The 20,264-nt window shown below is 47.5% G+C and overlaps 1 protein-coding gene across 1 annotated transcript in view; it reads left to right on the top strand.

Moving 5' to 3' along the window:
- LOC140727789 (alpha-tectorin-like) overlaps nt 1–20,264 on the top strand; it is an 86,839-nt gene that overhangs the window by 55,927 nt on the left and 10,648 nt on the right. Inside the window, exons 18-27 of the mRNA XM_073045593.1 lie at nt 878–1,287; nt 1,595–2,165; nt 6,182–6,381; nt 7,282–7,662; nt 8,790–9,031; nt 10,578–10,846; nt 15,233–15,363; nt 16,838–17,119; nt 17,690–17,827; nt 18,011–18,170. Coding sequence (XP_072901694.1) covers nt 878–1,287; nt 1,595–2,165; nt 6,182–6,381; nt 7,282–7,662; nt 8,790–9,031; nt 10,578–10,846; nt 15,233–15,363; nt 16,838–17,119; nt 17,690–17,827; nt 18,011–18,170 — 2,784 coding nt within the window. The remainder of the gene's footprint in view (nt 1–877; nt 1,288–1,594; nt 2,166–6,181; nt 6,382–7,281; nt 7,663–8,789; nt 9,032–10,577; nt 10,847–15,232; nt 15,364–16,837; nt 17,120–17,689; nt 17,828–18,010; nt 18,171–20,264) is intronic.

Genomic DNA, 20,264 nt, shown 5'->3' with positions numbered 1-20,264 from the left:
GCTAAGGGAGAAAGATGAAAAGTTTAAGGGGAACATGGGAGGAAACTTCTTCAGCCAGAAGGTAACGAGCTGCCAGCGCAAACGTTGCATGTGAATTTGCGAAGTCTGGATGTAGGAGTATGGAGGGCTGTGGTGTCGGTGCAGGTTGTTGCGAGGGGACTGGTTAAATGGTTGGGTATGGTTAAGGTAAGTGGAAGGGCCTATTTCGGTGTTGTGCTTTTCTATGGTTCCATAACTCTAGGTACAAGAATGAAGGGAAAGTGCAGAATTGGACTGGAAATCAATCAGTGGCAGGAATCAAAATGCTGGAGGGTAAAGTACAGAATGCAAGACAACAGCAGTAGAAGCGGTTCGCTGTTCTGCCGTTCAATATGACAAAGGTTGATCTGCCCCGAGGTTCATCTCCTCTCCTGTTCCCCGGTCTCTATTGCCCTCAATTCTGAAAGGGAGGAGATTGTAAGGTGCCCCTCCTGCAAAATAATTGGAATCAAAATCAGGTTTTTTTTTAAGCACTGACATATGTTGTGAAAGTTCTTGTTCGGTTGCAGCCGTACAGTGCAATACTTAAGAGTACTATACGTTACAATAAACAACTAAGTAAGATCATGAATAAATATGGACAAAATACATACTGTACATAAATAAATAAATTAGATAGATGGATGGATAGATAGCTGGATAGCTAAAGACACCATTATAGAAAATAAATAGTGCAAAAAAGAAATAGCGCGTTAGTGTTCATGGGCTCACGAAGCATTCAGAAATCAAAGCAAGAAATTTCGTGTCATATGTCAATGATAACAAACAGGATTCTGATTCTTGTTAACCTGAGAGGTTGCTCCGGAGTAAGTGTGTAATGCATTAAATATTTCCGCAGGAAGGTACATTCGGGAAAACCAGACAGTGTGGGTCAATGGAAGCTGCCAAACCAAATGTAAATGTTCCTCGGAGGGGTCGCTAACGTGTGTTTCTGAACCGTGCGGCGCGGCCGAAATCTGCGTCCCTGCTCCACCGTTCCACGCCTGCCGCCCAGTCTCGATGAAGACCTGCGACGTTTACGGAGACCCCCACTACTACACCTTCGACCAGAGGGTCATCCACTTCCAGGGGACGTGCACCTATGTCCTGTCCGAGCTGTGTGATAGGCTGTCTAGCCTGACCTACTACAGGGTGGAGGGAGAGAACGAGAACCGCGGGAACGTGGCCGTATCGTTCGTGAGACTCGTCCGTCTCCTGGTCTACGGAACTGAAGTTATCATGCTGAAGGGGACTACCAACTACGTCCTGGTAAATCGGCGGGAGAATAACTGTTTCATTTCATTAACTTTAGCTCGAAATAGTTGGAATTCCTCCTGATGCCGGACGCTCTCTGGGCAGAGAGTGATTGGGATTGAATGTTTGGGGTTTGATGTGGGACAGTGCGATTCGTTTCAGGGCTGAATGATAAGGCAGTTGGGAGAGCGCGGGTCATGGGCATGGTTTAGGGACTGACAGTGCTGTGGGAGGGAAGGAGGCAGTGGGATGAGTTATGGGACTGATGCGGGGCTGTGGGATTTGTCGTGGAACTGATACAGTCCTGACGATTCTCTTGCAGGTGAACGGGACCCGGAGTTCCGTCCCGGTCTTCCTCGAGGATGGCCGACTCCAAGTCCGGACCGCCGGATTCACTATGAGGGCGACAGCGGACTTCGGACTGACCGTGACCTACGATGGCTCCCACCACGCCTCGATCACCCTGCCAGGATCCTATCACGGAGCCGTCTGCGGGATGTGCGGAAACATGAACGGGGACCCCGATGACGACTTGCGCACGCGCAGCGGGAACCTTACCACCTCGCCGGGTATATTCGGGGCCAGTTGGAGGGCGGACGGCGGTAGCGGAGGGGATGGATGCCAGGACTCCTGCACCGATAGGTGCGGAGACTGCACCGAGGCGGAGCGCTACTCGTTGCCGTCCTCCTGCGGCCTCCTCCGAGCCCAGAACGGCCCCTTCCGACATTGCCATGCCGCTATCGACCCTCAGGATTTCGAGCAGAGCTGCGTCTATGACCTCTGCGCCACCGGCGGCCTGGAGGCCAGCCTCTGCCAGGCTCTCTCCAGCTATGCAGAGGCGTGCCGCTCAGCCGGGATGAGGCCAGAGCCCTGGAGGACCGAGACATTCTGCGGTAGGGTCCGCCTGTCGGAAATATCACGGTCTTACAGCACGGAAGCCCTCGAGCTCTTGATTCCGCAGCTCCGGGGGTGGGGGCGGGGAGGGGTGGTACTGCGTGCTTATACTTTATCTATGCCCCATTTATGAGTATTCTTCAGTTTCTATGGTCCAGTGAATAAAGTCCCAACCTGCCCAACCTCTCCCCATATCTCAGGTCTTCGAGTCCCGGCAACATCCTCGTAAATCTCATCTGCCCCCTTTGCATATTACTGACTTCTTTCCTACAGCAGGGTGAGTACAACATTTCTAATATGGCCGCAACAACATCTTCCATCTCAACTCCTCTACTCAGTGATCTGGCTGATGAAGGCAGTGTGCCAACCGCCCTCTTCGCCGCTCTGTCTACCCGTCTCACAATTTTTAGGGAACCTGTACTTGCAGGTTCCTGCATTCTACAATGATCTCCAGCACTTTAACGTTTACTGTGAAAACAGTGACTTCCATTGTCTTCCCAAAACGTAGCACCTCATACTTACCCGAATTAAACTTCACTTTCTATTCCTCAGCCCACCTTCCACTCCAATCTTGTAAATCCTCGCATTAGAACTATGCTTTCTACAAATTATTGATGTAGATCACAATGACAAACTTTGAAGTCGAGAGTCACAGCACAGAGCTCTGAACACCACCAGTCCCGGGCTTCCAATCCAAGAAACAACCAACACCCTCTGCTTCCTACCGCTGAGCAATTCTGCATCTAATTATCCAGCTCTCCCTGGATCCCATGAGATCCCTGGGGTGACAGCGAACTAATCACTGGAATGAGTGGGATGTCTCGCGAGAGTTTGTTAGAAACATGGGAAACCTACAGCACAATACAGGCTCTTCGGCCCACAATGCTGTGCCGAACGTGTACTTATTTTAGAAATTATCTCGGGTTACCCATAACACTCTATTTTTCTAACGTCCATTACCTATTCAGGAGGCTCTTAAAAGAGCCTTCGTATCCACCTCCACCACCATCACCGGCAGCCCGTTCCACGCACTCACCACTCCCTGCTCTTTTTTAAAAAAACAACAACTTACTCCTGACATCTCATCTGTACCTACTTCCAAGCTCTTTAAAACTGTATCCTCTCGTGTTAGCCATTTCAGCTCTGGGCTTACGCCTCTCACTATCAACATGAACATTGCCTCTAATGATCTTATACACCTCTATCAGGTCATCTCTCATCCTCCATCGTTGCAAGGAGAAAAGGACAAGTTATCTCAACCTATTCTCATAAGGCATGCTCTCCCATCCAGGCAACAGCCTTGTAAATCTCCTCTGCACCCTTACTATAGTTTCCACATCCTTCCTGTAGTGAGGTGACCAGAACTGAGCACAGCAGTCCAAGTGGGTTCTGACCAGGGTCCTATATAGCTGTAACATTAGCTCTCAGCACTTGAACTGAATCCCACGGTTGTTGAAGGCCAATACGACGTATGCCTTCTTAACCACACAGTCAACATGCGCCACAGCTTTGATTGTCCTATGGACTCGGACCCCAAGATCCCTCTGATCCTCCACACTGTCAAGTGTCTTGCCATAATCTACTATATTCATATTTGACCTACCAAAATGAACCACCTCACACGTATCTGGGTTGAACTCTGACACTTCTCAGCCCAGTTCTGTATCCTATGAATGTCCTGCTGTAACCTCAGTAAAACCCGACCTTTAATCCTTTTCCCTCTCACATTAATCATGTGCTCTCTGGCTTTCGATACCCTACCCAGGAAGAGCCAGACAGAGCAGTCTCTTCATCTACACCCCTCATGACCTTCTGCACCACCATAAGATTTCCCCTTAGTCTCCTGCGTTCTGGGGATAAAACAACCCAACCTATCCAGCAGAGAAACGGGCGCTTCGGCCCCGCCAGGCATGCTGACAAGACATTCACTCATACCTGCCTGCGTTTGGCCCAATTCCCTCTCAGTTTTTCCTAACCAAATGTCCTTTTTGATTGCACCCCGTCTATCACTTTCTCTGACAATTGGTTCCACACACCCACCACCCTCTGCGTCCACTCTCTTTCCACTCTCACTTTAAACCCTTGCCCACTAGTTTTAGACTTGCCTGTCCTAGGAGGAAAAAAGGCTTTGACCACCCATGTTGTCTGTACCCCTCGTGACTTCCTAAACGTCTGTCAGGTCACCCTTCAGCCCCGGAACGCCCCACCTGAGCCTACCCAACCTCTTCCTCTCCACCCAGTCCATCGACTCCTGCTAAGGTCCCCATAAACCTTCAGAATCAGAATCGAGTTTATGGTCACGGAATAAATCATGACAATTGCAGTTTTGTGCGGCAGTGCAATGAAGGCGTAATTATTTACTCTGTTACAATAATAAATAAACAATGCAAAGGAAGCATGGAAAAGTAGTGTTCACGGCCAATCAAAAACCTGATCGCGGAGGGGAAGGAGCTGCTCCTGTAACATTGCGTGTGGGTCATCGGGCTCTCTACCACCCCACCCCCCAATCCCCCCCATAGGAGTAAAGCAAAGAGGACATAAACCGAATGGCAAGGGTCCTTAGTGATAGATGCCGTGAGGCACTGCCTCTTGAAGATATCCTTGATGCGGCCGAGGCTTGTGCCCGGGATGGAGCTGGCTGACTCTACAACCCTCTGAAGCCTTTTGCATTTTGGCCACTACGCGAGCTCATTATGCAGCTGTCAGAATGCTCTTCACTGTACATATGTAGAAATTTGCCAAATTCGTTGGCGACACAGCAATGACTTTTCCGAACGCCTTCCAGCTTCCAGACCAATGGCTGCTGAGATTTACAGGTCAACCTTGTCGGACCAAAGAGACTGTTTCTGTGCTGTGTTAGTGCGGTAGGTGACGAAACGAGCTGACAGAGTGGACAGGTACACGGCCGGGAAAGGTTTGGAGGGATACGGGCCAAACCCGGGCAACCTGGTCGAGTTTAAATGGGCGAGTTTCTGCGTGGCTTCACGGGTGTCGGGTACAGCGGTCTGCGGCATGAGTGTGGGTAAAGAAGATAAATGCTGTTGAATTTTTCCTAAGGCTCCGCTTCCGCCCCACACCCCTATACGACAGCGCCTACCGCTCCCTCCATCTTCTGTGATGTGTCAGTCTACATTGAGGGTTCACTGCTGGAGAAGCTTTGAATACCTGGACGGTTCACCGATCGAGTGACCTTTCCTGGGCCGAACACAAAGAAGGCGCGCAGGCGTCTTTACTATCTCGGTGGTTAAGAATGTCAACGGATATTCTAAAACCTCTACAGAAGTCCTGACTGGTTTCACCACTGTCTGATACGGCAATTCGAATGCGCAAGAACGTAAGAAGCTGTAAAGTAGTGGATTCGGCTCAATACAACACAGGCGCATCCCCACACAATCGGTAGTATCTGCAGGAGTTGCTGCTTCAAGAAGGCAACATCCATCGTCAAAGATCCCCACCATCCGGGCCACGCCATCTTCTCTCAACTACCATGGGGCAGGGGGTATAGAGGCCTGAAGTCCCACACCACCAGGTTCAGGAACAGCTACTTCCCTTCAACCATTCGGTTCCTGAACCAGCCAGCACAACCCTAATCACTGCCTCAGTATAACAACTTTGCACTACAATGGACTTCTGTTGTTTTGATTGTATTCTTTCTTGTCGAATATGTTTTTTCCTGTTGAATTTTGTTTATGTGATGCTGACGTGAGCCTGTGATGTTACTGCAAGTAAGTTTTTCATTGCACGTGTTTACCTCGCCGCCTTGGAAAAGCAGCCAATATAATCAAAGACCCTGCCTCACTCTGGGAACTTTCTATGGACAATGGTAATAAATCAGGGAGGGGCATCGGGAACACGCTGAATTTGTTTAGCTTCCGGGGGAATCAGGGGCACGGCAAGCTTTCTTGGCTTCACCGAGGCAGCAAAACGTACAGAGGAGGGTTTGAGGTACATGGAGAGGGTTTGAGAGCATTGCTCAGAGCATTGGCGAGGTTTATTTTGTCATTCTCTCTTCCAGGCATCCGGTGTCCGGCCAACAGTCACTATGAGCCGTGTGGGAATGTGTGCGACCGGGATTGTGTCTTCAATTCCTCCAGTTTACACTGCAACGAGTCGTGCTCGGAAGGGTGTTTCTGTGATCCGGGATACTTCCGCGACGGGAGCGAATGCGTCCCCCGGGATCGCTGCGGCTGTTTACATCACGGTGTCTACATGAAGGTAAGAGAGGGAGTCAAGCAGAGCTCAGTCTCGTCGCGGTCTTACGCACAACTGACCCCGTGAACCACGGTGGCCCGAGGCTGCGAGATTTTCCGCACACATTTACATACTCATTCGTGCTCTCTCGCTCACACTGGCTCTGCGTCTCTCCCGCTCTCGCTCGCTCCGCGTGGCGCGCGCTTCCCCCCCCCTCTCGCTCGCTCCGCGTGGCACGCGCTCTGCCCCTCTCGCTCGCTCCGTGTGGCGCGCGCTCTCCCCCTCTCGCTCGCTCCGTGTGGCGCGCGCAACCCCCCCTCTCGCTCGCTCCGTGTGGCACGCGCAACTCCCCTCTCGCTCGCTCTCCACTCCTCCACTCTCGGGATCCCCCCTCGCTCTGTTCCTCTCTCTCTGTGGCTCTGTGTCGCGCTCTGTGTCTTTCTCGCTCTCTCTGTGTCACGCGTGTGCGCTCTCTCTCACTCTCTGGCTTTCTGAACCTGTAGCTCTGTCTCATGCACTGTAGCTAATGTACACATACATTACCTATTTCATCCACACATACACATATACAAACTCTTGAAAATTTGCGGGCAAATCCGAAACAACAGACAAAATGCTGGAGGAACTCAGCAGGCCAAGCAATATCTATTTAAAAGAGTAAACAGCCGACGAGGGTCTCGGCACGAAACGTCAACTCTTTTACTCTTTTCCATGGATGCTGTCTGGCCTGCGGAGTTTCTCCAGCATTTTGTGTGAGTTGCTGTACACGTATGTAGTTTCCTCTCTCACACCCACATGCACACATTGTGTTTCGCACACACTGTCTCTAACAGGCACAAACACATGCATTATCTCTGCGTCTCACGCTCTCGCTGCAGTGGCTGTCCTTCAGCCAGGAACTGATGTTGTTCTGTCTATTTGCAGTTGGGAGAGCGAAGGGTGTCTCCAGAGTGTGCAGAGGTGTGCCAGTGCTCCCAGGAAAGAAGGGTCCACTGCGTCCCCTTGCGCTGTGGGGCCGGGGAGATATGCACCATCCGCGGGGGCAGGAGGGGCTGCTTCACCGCCCAGGCCCTCTGCACCGTCACAGGCGGAGGGGCCCACCTCCTCAGCTTCGACGGCCGACCGGCCCGACTCCGGGGTCACTGCACCCACACGCTGGCCGAGGTCTGCTGCAATGACTCTGCCCCCTGGTTCCGAGTGACGGCGGAGAAGTGGCAGGAGGGCGAGATGGCAGAGGGGGTCACCCGTGTCAGGGTCCAGCTGGTGGGCGCCGACTTCGTACTTGAGAGGGGAAGGCCGCCGACGGTGAGTCGCGAGGGATGAACCACGAAGAGTCAAGCAGCGTGGCGAGTAGCGTAGTGAGTTTAGTGAGTAGCGTAGAGCAGGAGTTGGACTAGAGTGTGTGGAGAGGAGAGAGTCGGTAGCATAGACCAGAATACTGAGTGTCACAGACTGTAGCAGTTATTGCATAGAGTATTGTGCAGCGTAATGCAGCCCGCAAGGGTTGCTAAACTTCTGGTGTCAACATAGGATGGCAACCACTTACCAACACTTTGGTCAATGCGGGAGGAAACCGGAGCATCACGAGGAAACCCATGCGCTGCAAGCGCGTGAATTGAACCACGATCAGTGAGGCTGGTAGTGTAAAGTGCTGCGCTGACCTTTACACTACAGTGCTTGTGAATGTTGTGTCTCCGATGCTCGGTGCCTGTGATGCTGTGGCAGATAGTTTCTCTTTGCACCTGTGCACACATGGGCTTGAGCATCCTACAGTAAGCTCGAAATTTATGGGATTGTGAGGAAGGAGCTTCAATCTCTATTTGATCCCAATAGTGTGCGATGGGACAGTGTAGAGGGAGCTTTACTCTGTGTCTGACATCAAGCGAGAGCGATAGTATTGTGTGGAGAATTCTTCACTCTGTGTCTGACCCCAGGATTGTGTGATGGGACTGTTTGGAGGGAGCTTTACTGTGTCTGACCCCGGGAGTGTATGATGAGATGGTGAGGAGTGAGTTTCACTCTATGTCTGACCCCAGGAGTGTGTGATGGGACAGTGTAGAGGTAGCTTTACTCTGTGTCTGACCTCGAGAGTGAGCGATAGTATGGCGTGGAGGATGCTTCATTCTGTGTCTGAGCACAGGATTGTGTGATGAGACGGTTTGGAGGGAGCTTTACTGTGTCTGACCTCAGGCATGACTGATGGGACGGTGTGGAGAGAGCTTCTCTTTGTGTCTGACCACGGGAGTGTGTGATGGGATGGTGTGGAGTGAGTTTCACTCTGTGTCTGACTTTGGGCGTGAGTGACGGGATGGTGTGGAGGGAGTTTCACTCTGTGTCTGACCTCAGGCGTGATTGATGAGATGGTGTGGAGGAAGACAGAATGGTATCAAGTGGACAACCAAACTAACTTGTCATCTTGCTTTTCCACTCAGATGAATGGAACACTCATCTCTCTCCCTTTCACCTTCCCCTACGTCGCCAACGTATCCAGTGTGGGTGATGATGTCATAGCAGTCACAGCATCCCAGCTGGAAGTTCGTTTCGACGGGGAGGGGACCATCTTTGTGAGGGTGGGGCCGTCCTACGCTGGCTTCCTGCGTGGGATGTGTGGCAACTGGAATGACGATCCTTCTGATGACGATCTGGAGCCTTCCAGAAACGGCAGCGAGCCCAGGTACCTCTAGGGAATCACCAGCAGCTCTCAGAGGTGGGAATGGCCTGCAGAACACTTGTCTATACAGTCCCATTTGCTTAGGGAAAGCATCTTAGAACATGGAACAGTACAGCCAGGATAGGCCTTTCAGCCCACAGTGTTGAGTCAACCTATTAACCTACTCCGCGATCAATCCTTATGAACTATTCCTATCCAAGTATTTGTCCAAATATCTTTGGAAGGTCTTTGTTGTACCTGGTTCTACCACTTCCTGCACCAACTACTTCCATTCATCATCCGTGGAAAACTTGTACGTTTAAATCTATCCCTTCCCATCTTAAACCGCGCCCCCTGGTTTTAGAATCCCCGACCCAGCGGGAAATTGTGACCATCCACGTTATCAAGACCTCTCATGATTTTATAAACCTCTATAAGGTCACCCCTCAACCCCCTTGGTGAAGGCTGATGCGATAGGTGCATTTAAGAGGCTCTTAGAGAGAGACACACATGAATATACAGGGATATGGACTGTGTAAGGAGAAGGCTGATGGCAGTTTAATTTGTCCCGCACACCACCTTTGAACATTCTTCTTCTCGCCTTAAATGCATGCCCTCTGATATTAGATATTTCTAGATTGTAGGAAACCATTCCACTTGTTTACTCTTTCTATCTCTCCCGTAATCTCATAAACTTCTGTCTGCTCTCCCCCAGCCTCGGCCACTACAGAGAAAACAACCAAGGTTAGTTCAAATTCCCCTTATAGTTCGTTCCCTTTGATACAAATAGCATCCTGGGGAACTTCTTCTGCACCCTCTTCGACGCCTCAAAATCCTTCCTGTAATTTGGTGACCAGAACTAAATGCGATTCTCTCGACCAGAGTTTTATACCTACATACGATGACTAATAAAGGCAGGCCTGTTGTCTACATTCTTTACCATCCTAGCAACCCGTGCAGCTACTGAACTGCTTCCAGGGAGAATGCGGTTCTGTCCCACAAACTAGAGATCCGGGGTCAGTGGGTTAACCAATCACTGTAAATTTTCACCTGGCAAGGGTAGAGTCTTGGAGGTGAGGTCGGGGGGAGAGTGTGGATGAGAATGTGAAGGAGAAGGAAATGTGATTAGCATCACTGAGTGTCGGAGGCATCTTGTTGTACAGCACAGAAACATACCCTTTCACCCACCACTGGAGAGGACAACTCTGTCTCTTCCTCTCTCTCTCTCTCTCTCTCTCTCTCTCTCTCTCTCTCTCTCTCCCTCTCTCTCTCTCTCTATCTCTCTCTCTCTCTCTCTCTTCTCTCTTCTCTCCCCCCTCTGTGTCTCGGTGCCTCTGTCTCTCTATCTTTCTGTCTCTCTCTTTCCCTCTCTCTCTCGCGGTCTCTTTATTTCCATCTCTCTCTCTGTCTCTTTATTTCTGTCTCTCTGTCTCTTTCTGTCAATCGCTCACACACACATGGGGTACCCCTCCTTCACATATACTCCTTCACGGGTGAACGGGTCTCACGCAGACTAAATGGCCGCCTACCATAACTGGCTTGCCATACACTGAAGTTTGTTCTCCTGTAGATGTGAAGATAACTCCAATGTGACCGAACCTCGGTGCCCCCAGTCTCCCTCTTTTGAGTCCCAGTGCTCCATCATCCTCGACATCGCGGGACCCTTCGCTGCGTGTCACCGTCGTCTGGACCCTGAGAACTATTACAGGTCCTGTGTGTACGACCTGTGCCTCCACGGCTCAAATGGTACACGGCTTTGCAGAACCATCACCTCTTACGAGAAAGGATGCATCCTCGAGGGAGTGCATGTTCCCGCCTGGCGCAGTCCCAGAATTTGCAGTAAGAACTATTTTCGTTCATTCCTATGTTCTAGAAAAAGAAAGTCTCTTGCTACATGAAAGAGGGGTGTGGTACGAGAGGGCATAACTTCAGGTGCAAGCGGCCTGGGGAGGAATTCTTTTCAATTTTATTTTGGTCAGTGTGACCTTAATTCTAGAGCAAGTTAGTGGGAAACTGAAAGATTAGGAAGACTTCAAAAAGAAGGGAAGAGCCACAAAGAAATCAATAAAGAAATAGAAGGATGATTATGTAAGTAAACTAATATAAAATAGAAAGAATGGACAGTACTTGTTTTGGTATTTATATAAAACGGCAACTGTGGCTTAAGTGAACGTGGGAACTTGTAAGATGCGAAGGGGTTATTAATAATAGGATATGTGGATAGCATTGAGTCCTATAGTGACTATTTTCTGTTGGGTTTCACAAAGATACGTCTAACATGCCAAAGACAGATGTTATGGCTGAAATGGGAAGGGAGAACCTCGATACAGTCATTGACACGAAAGAGTGCAGTGATCAACAAACTGGTAGACATGCCCACTGGTCCCGGTGGGATGCATTTAAGGACACTGGAAGAATTAGCAGAAGTTATAATATATAAATATGTATATACCACATGAGATTCAATTTCTTGCAAGCATTTACATAAAACGAAATACAATGGAATTTATGAAAAGTTATACATAAATAAAGACTGACAAAGAATCAACGTGCAAAAGATGACATATCTGTGCAAATACAAAAAGAAATCAAATGATAAATGACAAATGATAAAAATCGATGGATTCTAGTTAATTGAGACACAACAGGACCAGTACATTTTAGCTTAATTAAGCATCTGTCCCTCTTAGCTGAAGTTTCATGGAAATAATTAAAATGGTATTAAAAGGTAAACTACCATTTAACTGAATAACATATTATGTATTTAAGTGAAATATGGAGCAAATTAGAACTCTACCAATACCACTACAGCACTATGAAATTGTGTACTACTTCCTAATAGTTACCAATGGAGAAATTCATCCAGAGTATGAGTGATTTTGATTGATTTGTAAATGAACAAAATTAGTGTATTTTTCTGATCTTGGACATTGGTGTTTCTGAACCAGGCTGTGATGCAGCCAGTCTGGGTACTGTCCACTGAGTACCTATGGAAGTTTATGAAAGTTTTAGATAACGAGCTGAATCTGCACAAACTTCTAAAACAACAGAGACATTGTCGTGTCTTTTTGATGGCATTTATGTGGTGGTTCCAGGACAGATACCTGAAATGATAATGCAAAACAACTTACAGTTACTGACCCTCTCCACCTCTGATCCCTAATGAGGACTGCTTCCTGGGCCTCAGACTTCTTCCGCATGTTCTTGATAATCAGCTCTTTGGTTTTGCAGACATTGAGTGAGAGGTTGTCGTCGTGGCACCATTCGGCCAGATTTTCTTATGTTCTCATGCAGGTCAGAGGATGGTGAATAGTTCACTCTGAACAGTGAATGACAGGGTCCTGGGAAGCATCGTTGCTCAGGCTGGGTTTCCCAGATCCCGAACACCCTCTGCGAAGGGAGGGATTTTAAAAATGCATTCCTCTGAACCCACCTATGCTCTCCCTAAACCTTTAGACTTCTCTGCTCTGGAGAGAAGGTTACTACGACTGATCCAGGAAGGACAGACCCAACCTCTGTTAGCTGAACAAGCTGCATTCATTAAGTTTCTCATCGAGTTAGTGGAAGCAGGCCCTTCAGCCCAACCAATCCATGCAATCCACGGTGTCCAGTCCAAGCTAGTTCCATTTTTCTGCACTTGGTCTAAATCCCTCGAAACCTTTCCGATCTGTTTACCTTTCCAAATGTCTTTAAAAGTTGTTATTGTAGCTGCCCTCATCACTTTCAGTGGCAGCTCACTTCACATATAAGCCACCCTTTGAGTAAAATGGTCGTATTAAATCTTTCCCATCCCACCTTGATCCTCTGCGCTCAAGTTCTCGAATTCCCCGATAGAGGGGAAAAGACAATGCCCTCACCCTGTCTATCCCCCTCATGGTTTTGTTAACCACAAAAAGCCACCCTTCATTCCCCTACACACCTCGGAATAAACAGCGCAGTACAGGCCCTTTGGCCCATGGTGCGTGCTGGCCTTTTAAGCTACACGAAGAATCATCTAACACTTCCCACCGATATAGCCCTCCATTTTCTATCATTCATCTGCCTATCTAAGAGTCTCTTTCCTCCACCACCAATGCTGTCCTCACCGGCCTCTCTTCCATTTTATGCATGTCTGCCCTCACCCTATTCTCCCACCACCACACCAGTGAAAGGGACCTTGTCCTCAGCTACCATCCCACCAGCCTCCGCATGCGGCACATAATTCCTTGTAACTTCCACCATCTTCAACGGGGTCCCATCACCAGCGCAACTTTCCCTCCCCTTCCACGTTCTGCGTTCCTACATGACTCCCTTGTCCACATCCCCCCCCCCATCGATCTCCCTCCTGAAATTTATCCTTGCAAACGTACAAGTGCCACACCTAGTCCTACACCACCTCGCTCACTACCTTTCAGTGCCCGAAACAGTCCTTCCAGGTGAGGAGACTTCACTTGTGAGTCTGCTGGGGTGATCTACTTTATCTGGTGCTCCCAGTGTGGCCTCTTCTATATCGGAAAGACCTGCCACAGATTGGGCGTTCACTTCATCCACACTCATACACTCCATCCATCAGAATAAGCAGGAGAGCCTGGTAGCCACCCATTTCAATTCTACTTCCCAGTCGCATTCCAACATGTCAATCCATGTTACTTCACCCCTCTCCATCTACTGGTTTCACTATCACCTACCACCTTGTTATCCCCACCCCCTCCGTAACCTCCTATTTCTGACTTCCCGTCTCTTTTTCCAGTCCTGTTGAAGGGTCTCTGCCCAAAACGTCGACTGGTTACTGTTCTCCATAGATGCCGTCTGGCCTGTTGAGTTCCTCCACATTTTGTGTGCCTGGCATTGAACAAGATGGGACTTTTCTTTATGGAGTGACAAAGGTTAAGGGGCAACTTGACAGAGGTGTATAAAGTTATGAGAGGCATAGATAGAACGTTGAGCCAACATGATTTCCCCCAGGTCAGCAGTGGTCAATACCTAAGTGAGGATGTACGGGGTAAAGTTTCTTATAAATGTTGAAGGTCAGTGGAGGAAAGTTTGGCAGGATATCAGTGGTAGATATTTTACACAAAGTAGTGGGTGTGTGGAATGCACTGCCTGGGGTGGTGGTAGAGGCAGGTAATTGGGGACATTTAACTAAATCTTAGATAGGCATATGAATGATAGAAAACTGTAGGGTTGTGGACTGTATAAGAGGGAAGGGATTGATTGACTGTGGAGTGCGTTTATACGGGTCACACAACGTCAAGGGATGAAGGCCCTTTGTTGTGATGTACTGTTCTTTGTTCCACAAAGCCACCAGCCATCCTCGACATTCTTTATTCTCCCCTCTCCCAATGGGCCGAAGACACAAAAGTCTGAAAGCATGTACCACCAGGCTCAAGGACCGCTTCTACCCCATGGTGATAAGATTAATAAATGGTTCCCTAGTATGATAAGATGGACTCTTAACCTCACAATCTATCTGGTTATGATCTTGCGTCTTATTGTCCACCAGCACTTCAGTTTCTTCGTAAATGTAACACTTAATTCGTTCTTTCCTCAATGCATCATTGCAATGAAATGATCTGTATGGATGTCATGCAAAATAAAGTTTTTCATTATATCAGGTCACATGTGACATGAATTAACCAATACACTTCACAGAGTTTATAGATAGGACTCACAGTTGTTTACCTCAAGGTAGAGGAGTTCAAAACTACAGGGCATAAGTTGAAAAAGAGAGGGCGAGATTTAAAAGGATGTTTTTCACAGAGAGTGTGAGTATATGGAATCAGCTAACAGGCGAACTTGAATTGGAATATTCTTGTCACATGTATCGAGATGAATCTTGCATGAAGTCCACACAGATCAGATCATTAAACCGTGCCTTGAGGGAGAACGAGGTAAAGTGGTTACTGAAAGCAGAACAAAGTGTAACAGATACAGAGTAAGCACAGTGCAGACAATAAGGTGCAAGGACCATGAGGAGAAGAGATTGTGAGGTTAAGAGTCCCTTTCATTGTACTGAGGAACCATCTAATACTTTCATAACAGCGGAGTAGAAGCTGTTGTTGAGCTTGTGGTACATGTTTGCAGGTTTTCAGGTACCTTCTTCCCAATGGGAGTGACGAAAAAAATGAACATCTGGGGTGGCTGGGGTCTTTGATTACTCTGGCTGCTTCTTATGTCATATTCAAGAATAATTTTAATGCTGCCTATTTCTGTAATGGTGAACTCAATGTTGCTGTGGTTTTACAGGCGATTTGTTCTACCCATTTGGTACCAGTAGTGGCGATATCACCAATCCGGTCAGCAATGATGGAAGCTCCCCAAACATATTCATCACAACCTGGTTCCCATTCTTTGAAAGATCCTACAACTCCTTGTATGTAAGTACACTGGTGGGTTTTGGGATGAGGTGGCTTCTTCCTGGTGAGGAATAGATAGAGTCGAGCAGCCGGTGTCTCTTCCCCAGGGTAGACATGTTCAAAACTGGAGGGCTTGTTTCTAAAGTGAGAAGGGGTAATTTCATGGCAGATGTGGCGGCAAATCTGTTACAAACAGATTAGAGGGTGGATAGAATGTGTTGCCAGGAATGGTGGTGAAGGCAAATATGCAAAGGCATTTAAGAGGCTCCTAGATAGGTAGACAAATGTGCAGAGAATAGAAAGATATGGGGATTGTCTTGACAGGCAGGTTTACTTCAGTTAGGCATTGTTACCTATTTGATTAGTTCAGCAGAGCCACAGGGCTTGTGTTGGGATTGCTTCTTTTCATGATATCCGCCAATAATTTGGATAATGGAATTGATGGCTTTGTAGCTAAAAGTGAGGATGATATAAGGATAGGTCGTGTTGAGAAAGCAGGGAGTCTGCAGAAGGATTTAAATAGTTTCAGAGAATGGACAAAGAAAAGGTAGTTGCAATATTGTAACTAATATAGCAGTATTAGACTATTTTCTAAATGGGGCAAAAAAATCAGATATCAGAACTGCAAACACACCTGGGAGTCCTTGTGCAGGATTCCCTAAAGGTTAACTTATAAATTGAGTCAGTGGTGAGGAAGGCAAATGCAATATTAGCATTCATTTCAAGGGGACTAGAATATAAGAGCAAGTGTTTAATACTGACGCTTGAAAAGGCATTTTTCAGACTGCACGGAGTATTGTGAGCAGTTTTTGGCACATTATCTAAGACAAAATATGCTAGTATTGCAGAGGGCCCGAGGAGGTTCAAGAGAATGATGCTGGGTGTGAAAGGGTTAAAGTATGAGTAACGTTTGATGGCTCTGGGCCAGTACTCGCTGGAGTTTAGAAAAATGAGAGGGGTCTTATTGAAACCTATCGAATAGCGAAAGGCCTAAATAGAGTGGAATGTAGAGAGGCTGTTTCCTATAATGGGGAGAACCTAACAGCAGAGCACACAGCATTAGAATTGAGGGACGTCCATTTAAAGCATAGATTAGGTTTTTATTTAAGCTAGAGTGCTGTGAATCAATGGAAATCGTGCCATGGACAGCTGAGCATGCTAAGTCATTTGAGTGTATTTAAAGCGAAAGCTGATAAGTTCTTGATCAGTGAATGGGGTTGAGAGGGATAATAAATCTGGCCCGATGGAATGGCGGAGGAGGGTTGATGCATCGAATAGCTCAATTCTGCTATAAAGTGACTCTGAAAAGACACAGGAGAGAGAATATGGGGGTAGAATCTAGAGCAACAAACAATCTGGAGGATCTCAGCGGGTTGAGGAATATCTGCGTTTGCGGGGAATTGAAGGAACTGTTGACCCTGGCGTCATTCTTACCCTCTGTGCTAAGGCGTGTGGTGTGCTGTACCGATTAACGCTAACAATGCTATCCCCACAGGTCAACAACAACGGTGTCATCTCTTTTGTTGTGCCTGTGAGGCAGTACACATCTACTGCATTCCCACTAACAGACGGGCGCGCCTTCATTGCCCCATTCTGGGCAGATGTGGACAATAGGCTGGGTGGCAACATCTACTACCGCCAGAGTACCGAGGAAGCGTTACTGCAACGGGCCACGGCGGATGTCCGCAAGTACTCACCCGGAGTCGAATTTCAAGCCCGCTGGGTGTTTGTGGCTACTTGGGATAACGTTGCTTATTATGGCTCCCAGTCATCCAAGGTATTCATTCCGTCCATTCAAATATCCATTATGGTTTCTGAGATCCATTTCCAATAATCCGGTACCGTACCATTTGAGAACTCAATTGTTCATCAAGCTGTTTATTATCTGATGTTCCTCGCCCCCTTTAACCAACTGAGACCTTGTTTCTCGCTCCTTCTGGACACAGGGAGACTCCAATTCCCGCTCCCGTGAAACCCACCCGACCCCGTTTCCCGCCCTCACAGATTTAACCTCGGTGTTATACTACCGTATTAGATTAAAAGGCCGTGAACTAAAACTGTTTCTTAGTGAAAATACGTCAATGTAATATCGCCGGAACTCAGCAGGCCGGGCAGCATCGATGGAAAAGATTTTCGGGACGTTTCGTGCCGAGACCCTTCATCAGGACATCAGCAAACGTCGACTGGTTACTCTTTTCCATAGATCCTGCCTGGCCTGCTGAATTCCTCCAGCATTTTGTGTGTGTTGCTTGGATTTCCAGCATCTGCAGATTTTCTCTTGTATGTAATATCGAATACTCGCCGCCCTTTCACACTTTGCGTCACAGTGACTATTTTTACATTGTAGGTGAACAGTTTCCAGGCGGTCCTGATTACGGATGGCTTACAATCATTTATCATCTTTAACTACGGGAATATTGAATGGACTACCGGAACAGCGAGCGGCGGCAACGCGTCGACCGGACTTGGCGGGACCCCAGCACAGGTATACGTGATCAGAATAGGAAAGCGGGACAGTAAGAATTTGGAGCAGAATTGGGCCAATAGGCTCATTGAGTAAGCTCTGCCTTTCCACCGTAGCTGCTCTATTGTCCCTCACAACTCATTCTCCTCCCTTCTTTCCCTTCCCCACCTCCCACTACACCCCACCCACCCTATCCCTAAACAGGCTGGCTTCAACAGCGGGGGCTCCCTGAACTTTTTCTCGATTCCTGGGTCCCAGACGTCAGAGATAATCGATATCGAGACAACCAGCAACGTGGACGAACCTGGTCGATGGGTCTTCAGGGCAGATACATTCAAAGCACTCGGGGGTTGTATATATAATGGTAAGGAATATTCCATTAAATTAGTGAATTAAACCAGTGTTTTTCAATAGGATAGCTCTCTTCCTCTCCCACACACTTCCACACTCTCCTATCTCTGTCTTCCCCTCTAACCCCCGAACCCCAAGCGCCCGATTTCTAGTTTGCGGAGAATATAATCTGCAATTAAGTTCCACTTCTTGCTCTTGTGATCACAGTTAGACTCTGAACTGATTATATCAACTTAATTATGCTGAAATTGATATTAATCTAATAGTGATTGAGACTAAGGGACAATCTTATAGTGATGTTAAACTCATGACGAACATAGATCGTAGGAATACTTACTAAACTGGGAAGAGCGCAGAATAGATTGATATTGTCAACACCTGAGGGACTGAGATTTCGGAACAGGTTTGACAACCTAGGACTTTATTTCTTGGAGTGTCGGTCACTGGAAAGTGATTTAGAGGCGTATACACCATGAGTTTATAAATATGGTGAATAAACAGGAATGGAGACACAAGAACTAGAGAGCACAGATTTATCGTGAGAGGGGTGAAAAATAACAGGAATGTGAGGGCATTTTTCACTTAGAGGGTTGTCCATATTTGAATCCAGCTGCCAGAGGAAGTTGCTAAGGCAGGTACGTTGACAACAGTGCAAAAGACACTTGGACAGATACATGGATCGGAAAGGTGTTGAAGAATGTGGGACAAACGCTGGCAAGTGGGGTTGGGGACCTTGTTCTGCAAGTAAATTGAAATAAACCTGAAATAGTGCAGAGAAAATTTTTCAAGGACATTGCCAAGACTTGAGGATTGTAGTTACTCAGACAGGTTGAGCAGGTTCCGACCTTATTCACTACAGTGCAGAAGAATGGGAGGGGGTTGGGGTGGGAGGTGGGGAGCTTGTAAAGACGTGTGTAAAGTTTGAGGGTTATAGATAGAGTGAATGCATGCAGAACTAGATGTTACCCATTAAAGTAAAATACTTAAGGGTAAGGGGATTCTAAAGGAGAACTTCTTCACTAAGAGGGTGGTGTGAGTGTGAAATAAGCTGCCAGTGGAAGTCGTAGGTGTGCGTTCAATTATAACATTGAGGAGAAGCTTAGATAGCTTAGATCATTGAAAGTGGCATCACAGACAAATAGGATCGTTAAGAGGCACATTTGACTTCATAAATCAATGCATTGAGTACAGGAGATGGGATGTTGTGGTCAAGTTGTATAGGACAACACTGATGCCTATTTTGGAGTATTGTGTGTAGTTTTGGCCACGTACCTACAGGAAAGGTTGAAAGAGTAGAGAGAACATTTACAAGGATGTTACTGGGTCTGGTGGACCTGAATTATAAGGAAAGATTGTACAGGTTTGGACTTTATACTGTACCTTGGAACGTAGAAGATTGAGGGGAGATTTGATAGAGGTATACAAAATATGAGGGGGATAAATACGGTGAATGCAAGCAGGCTTTTTTCCCACTGAGGTTGTGTGGGACTGCAACCAGAGGTCATGGGCTAAGGGAGAAAGATGAAAAGTTTAAGGGGAACATGGGAGGAAACTTCTTCAGCCAGAAGGTAACGAGCTGCCAGCGCAAACTGTGCATGTGAATTTGCGAAGTCTGGATGTAGGAGTATGGAGGGCTGTGGTGCCGGTGCAGGTTGATGCGAAGGAACAGGTTAAATGGTTCGGTATGGTTAAGGTAAGTGGAAGGACCTATTTCGGTGTTGTGCTTTTCTATGGTTCCATAACTCTAGGTACAAGAATGAAGGGAAAGTGCAGAATTGGACTGGAAATCAATCAGTGGCAGGAATCAAAATGCTGGAGGGCAAAGTACAGAATGCAAGACAACAGCAGTAGAAGCGGTTCGCTGTTCTGCCGTTCAATATGACAAAAGTTGATCTGCCCCGAGGTTCATCTCCTCTCCTGTTCCCCGGTCTCTATTGCCCTCAATTCTGAAAGGGAGGAGATTGTAAGGTACCCCTCCTGCAAAATAATTGGAATCAAAATCAGGTTTTTTTTTAAGCACTGACATATGTTGTGAAAGTTCTTGTTCGGTTGCAGCCGTACAGTGCAATACTTAAGAGTACTATACGTTACAATAAACAACTAAGTT

The sequence above is a fragment of the Hemitrygon akajei genome, chromosome 1, assembly GCF_048418815.1.
Source record: "Hemitrygon akajei chromosome 1, sHemAka1.3, whole genome shotgun sequence".
In the NCBI taxonomy this organism is placed as follows: Eukaryota; Metazoa; Chordata; class Chondrichthyes; order Myliobatiformes; family Dasyatidae; genus Hemitrygon; species Hemitrygon akajei.
Note: the sequence above shows the minus strand (reverse complement) of the source record. Positions and strands in the feature narration are given on the sequence as shown.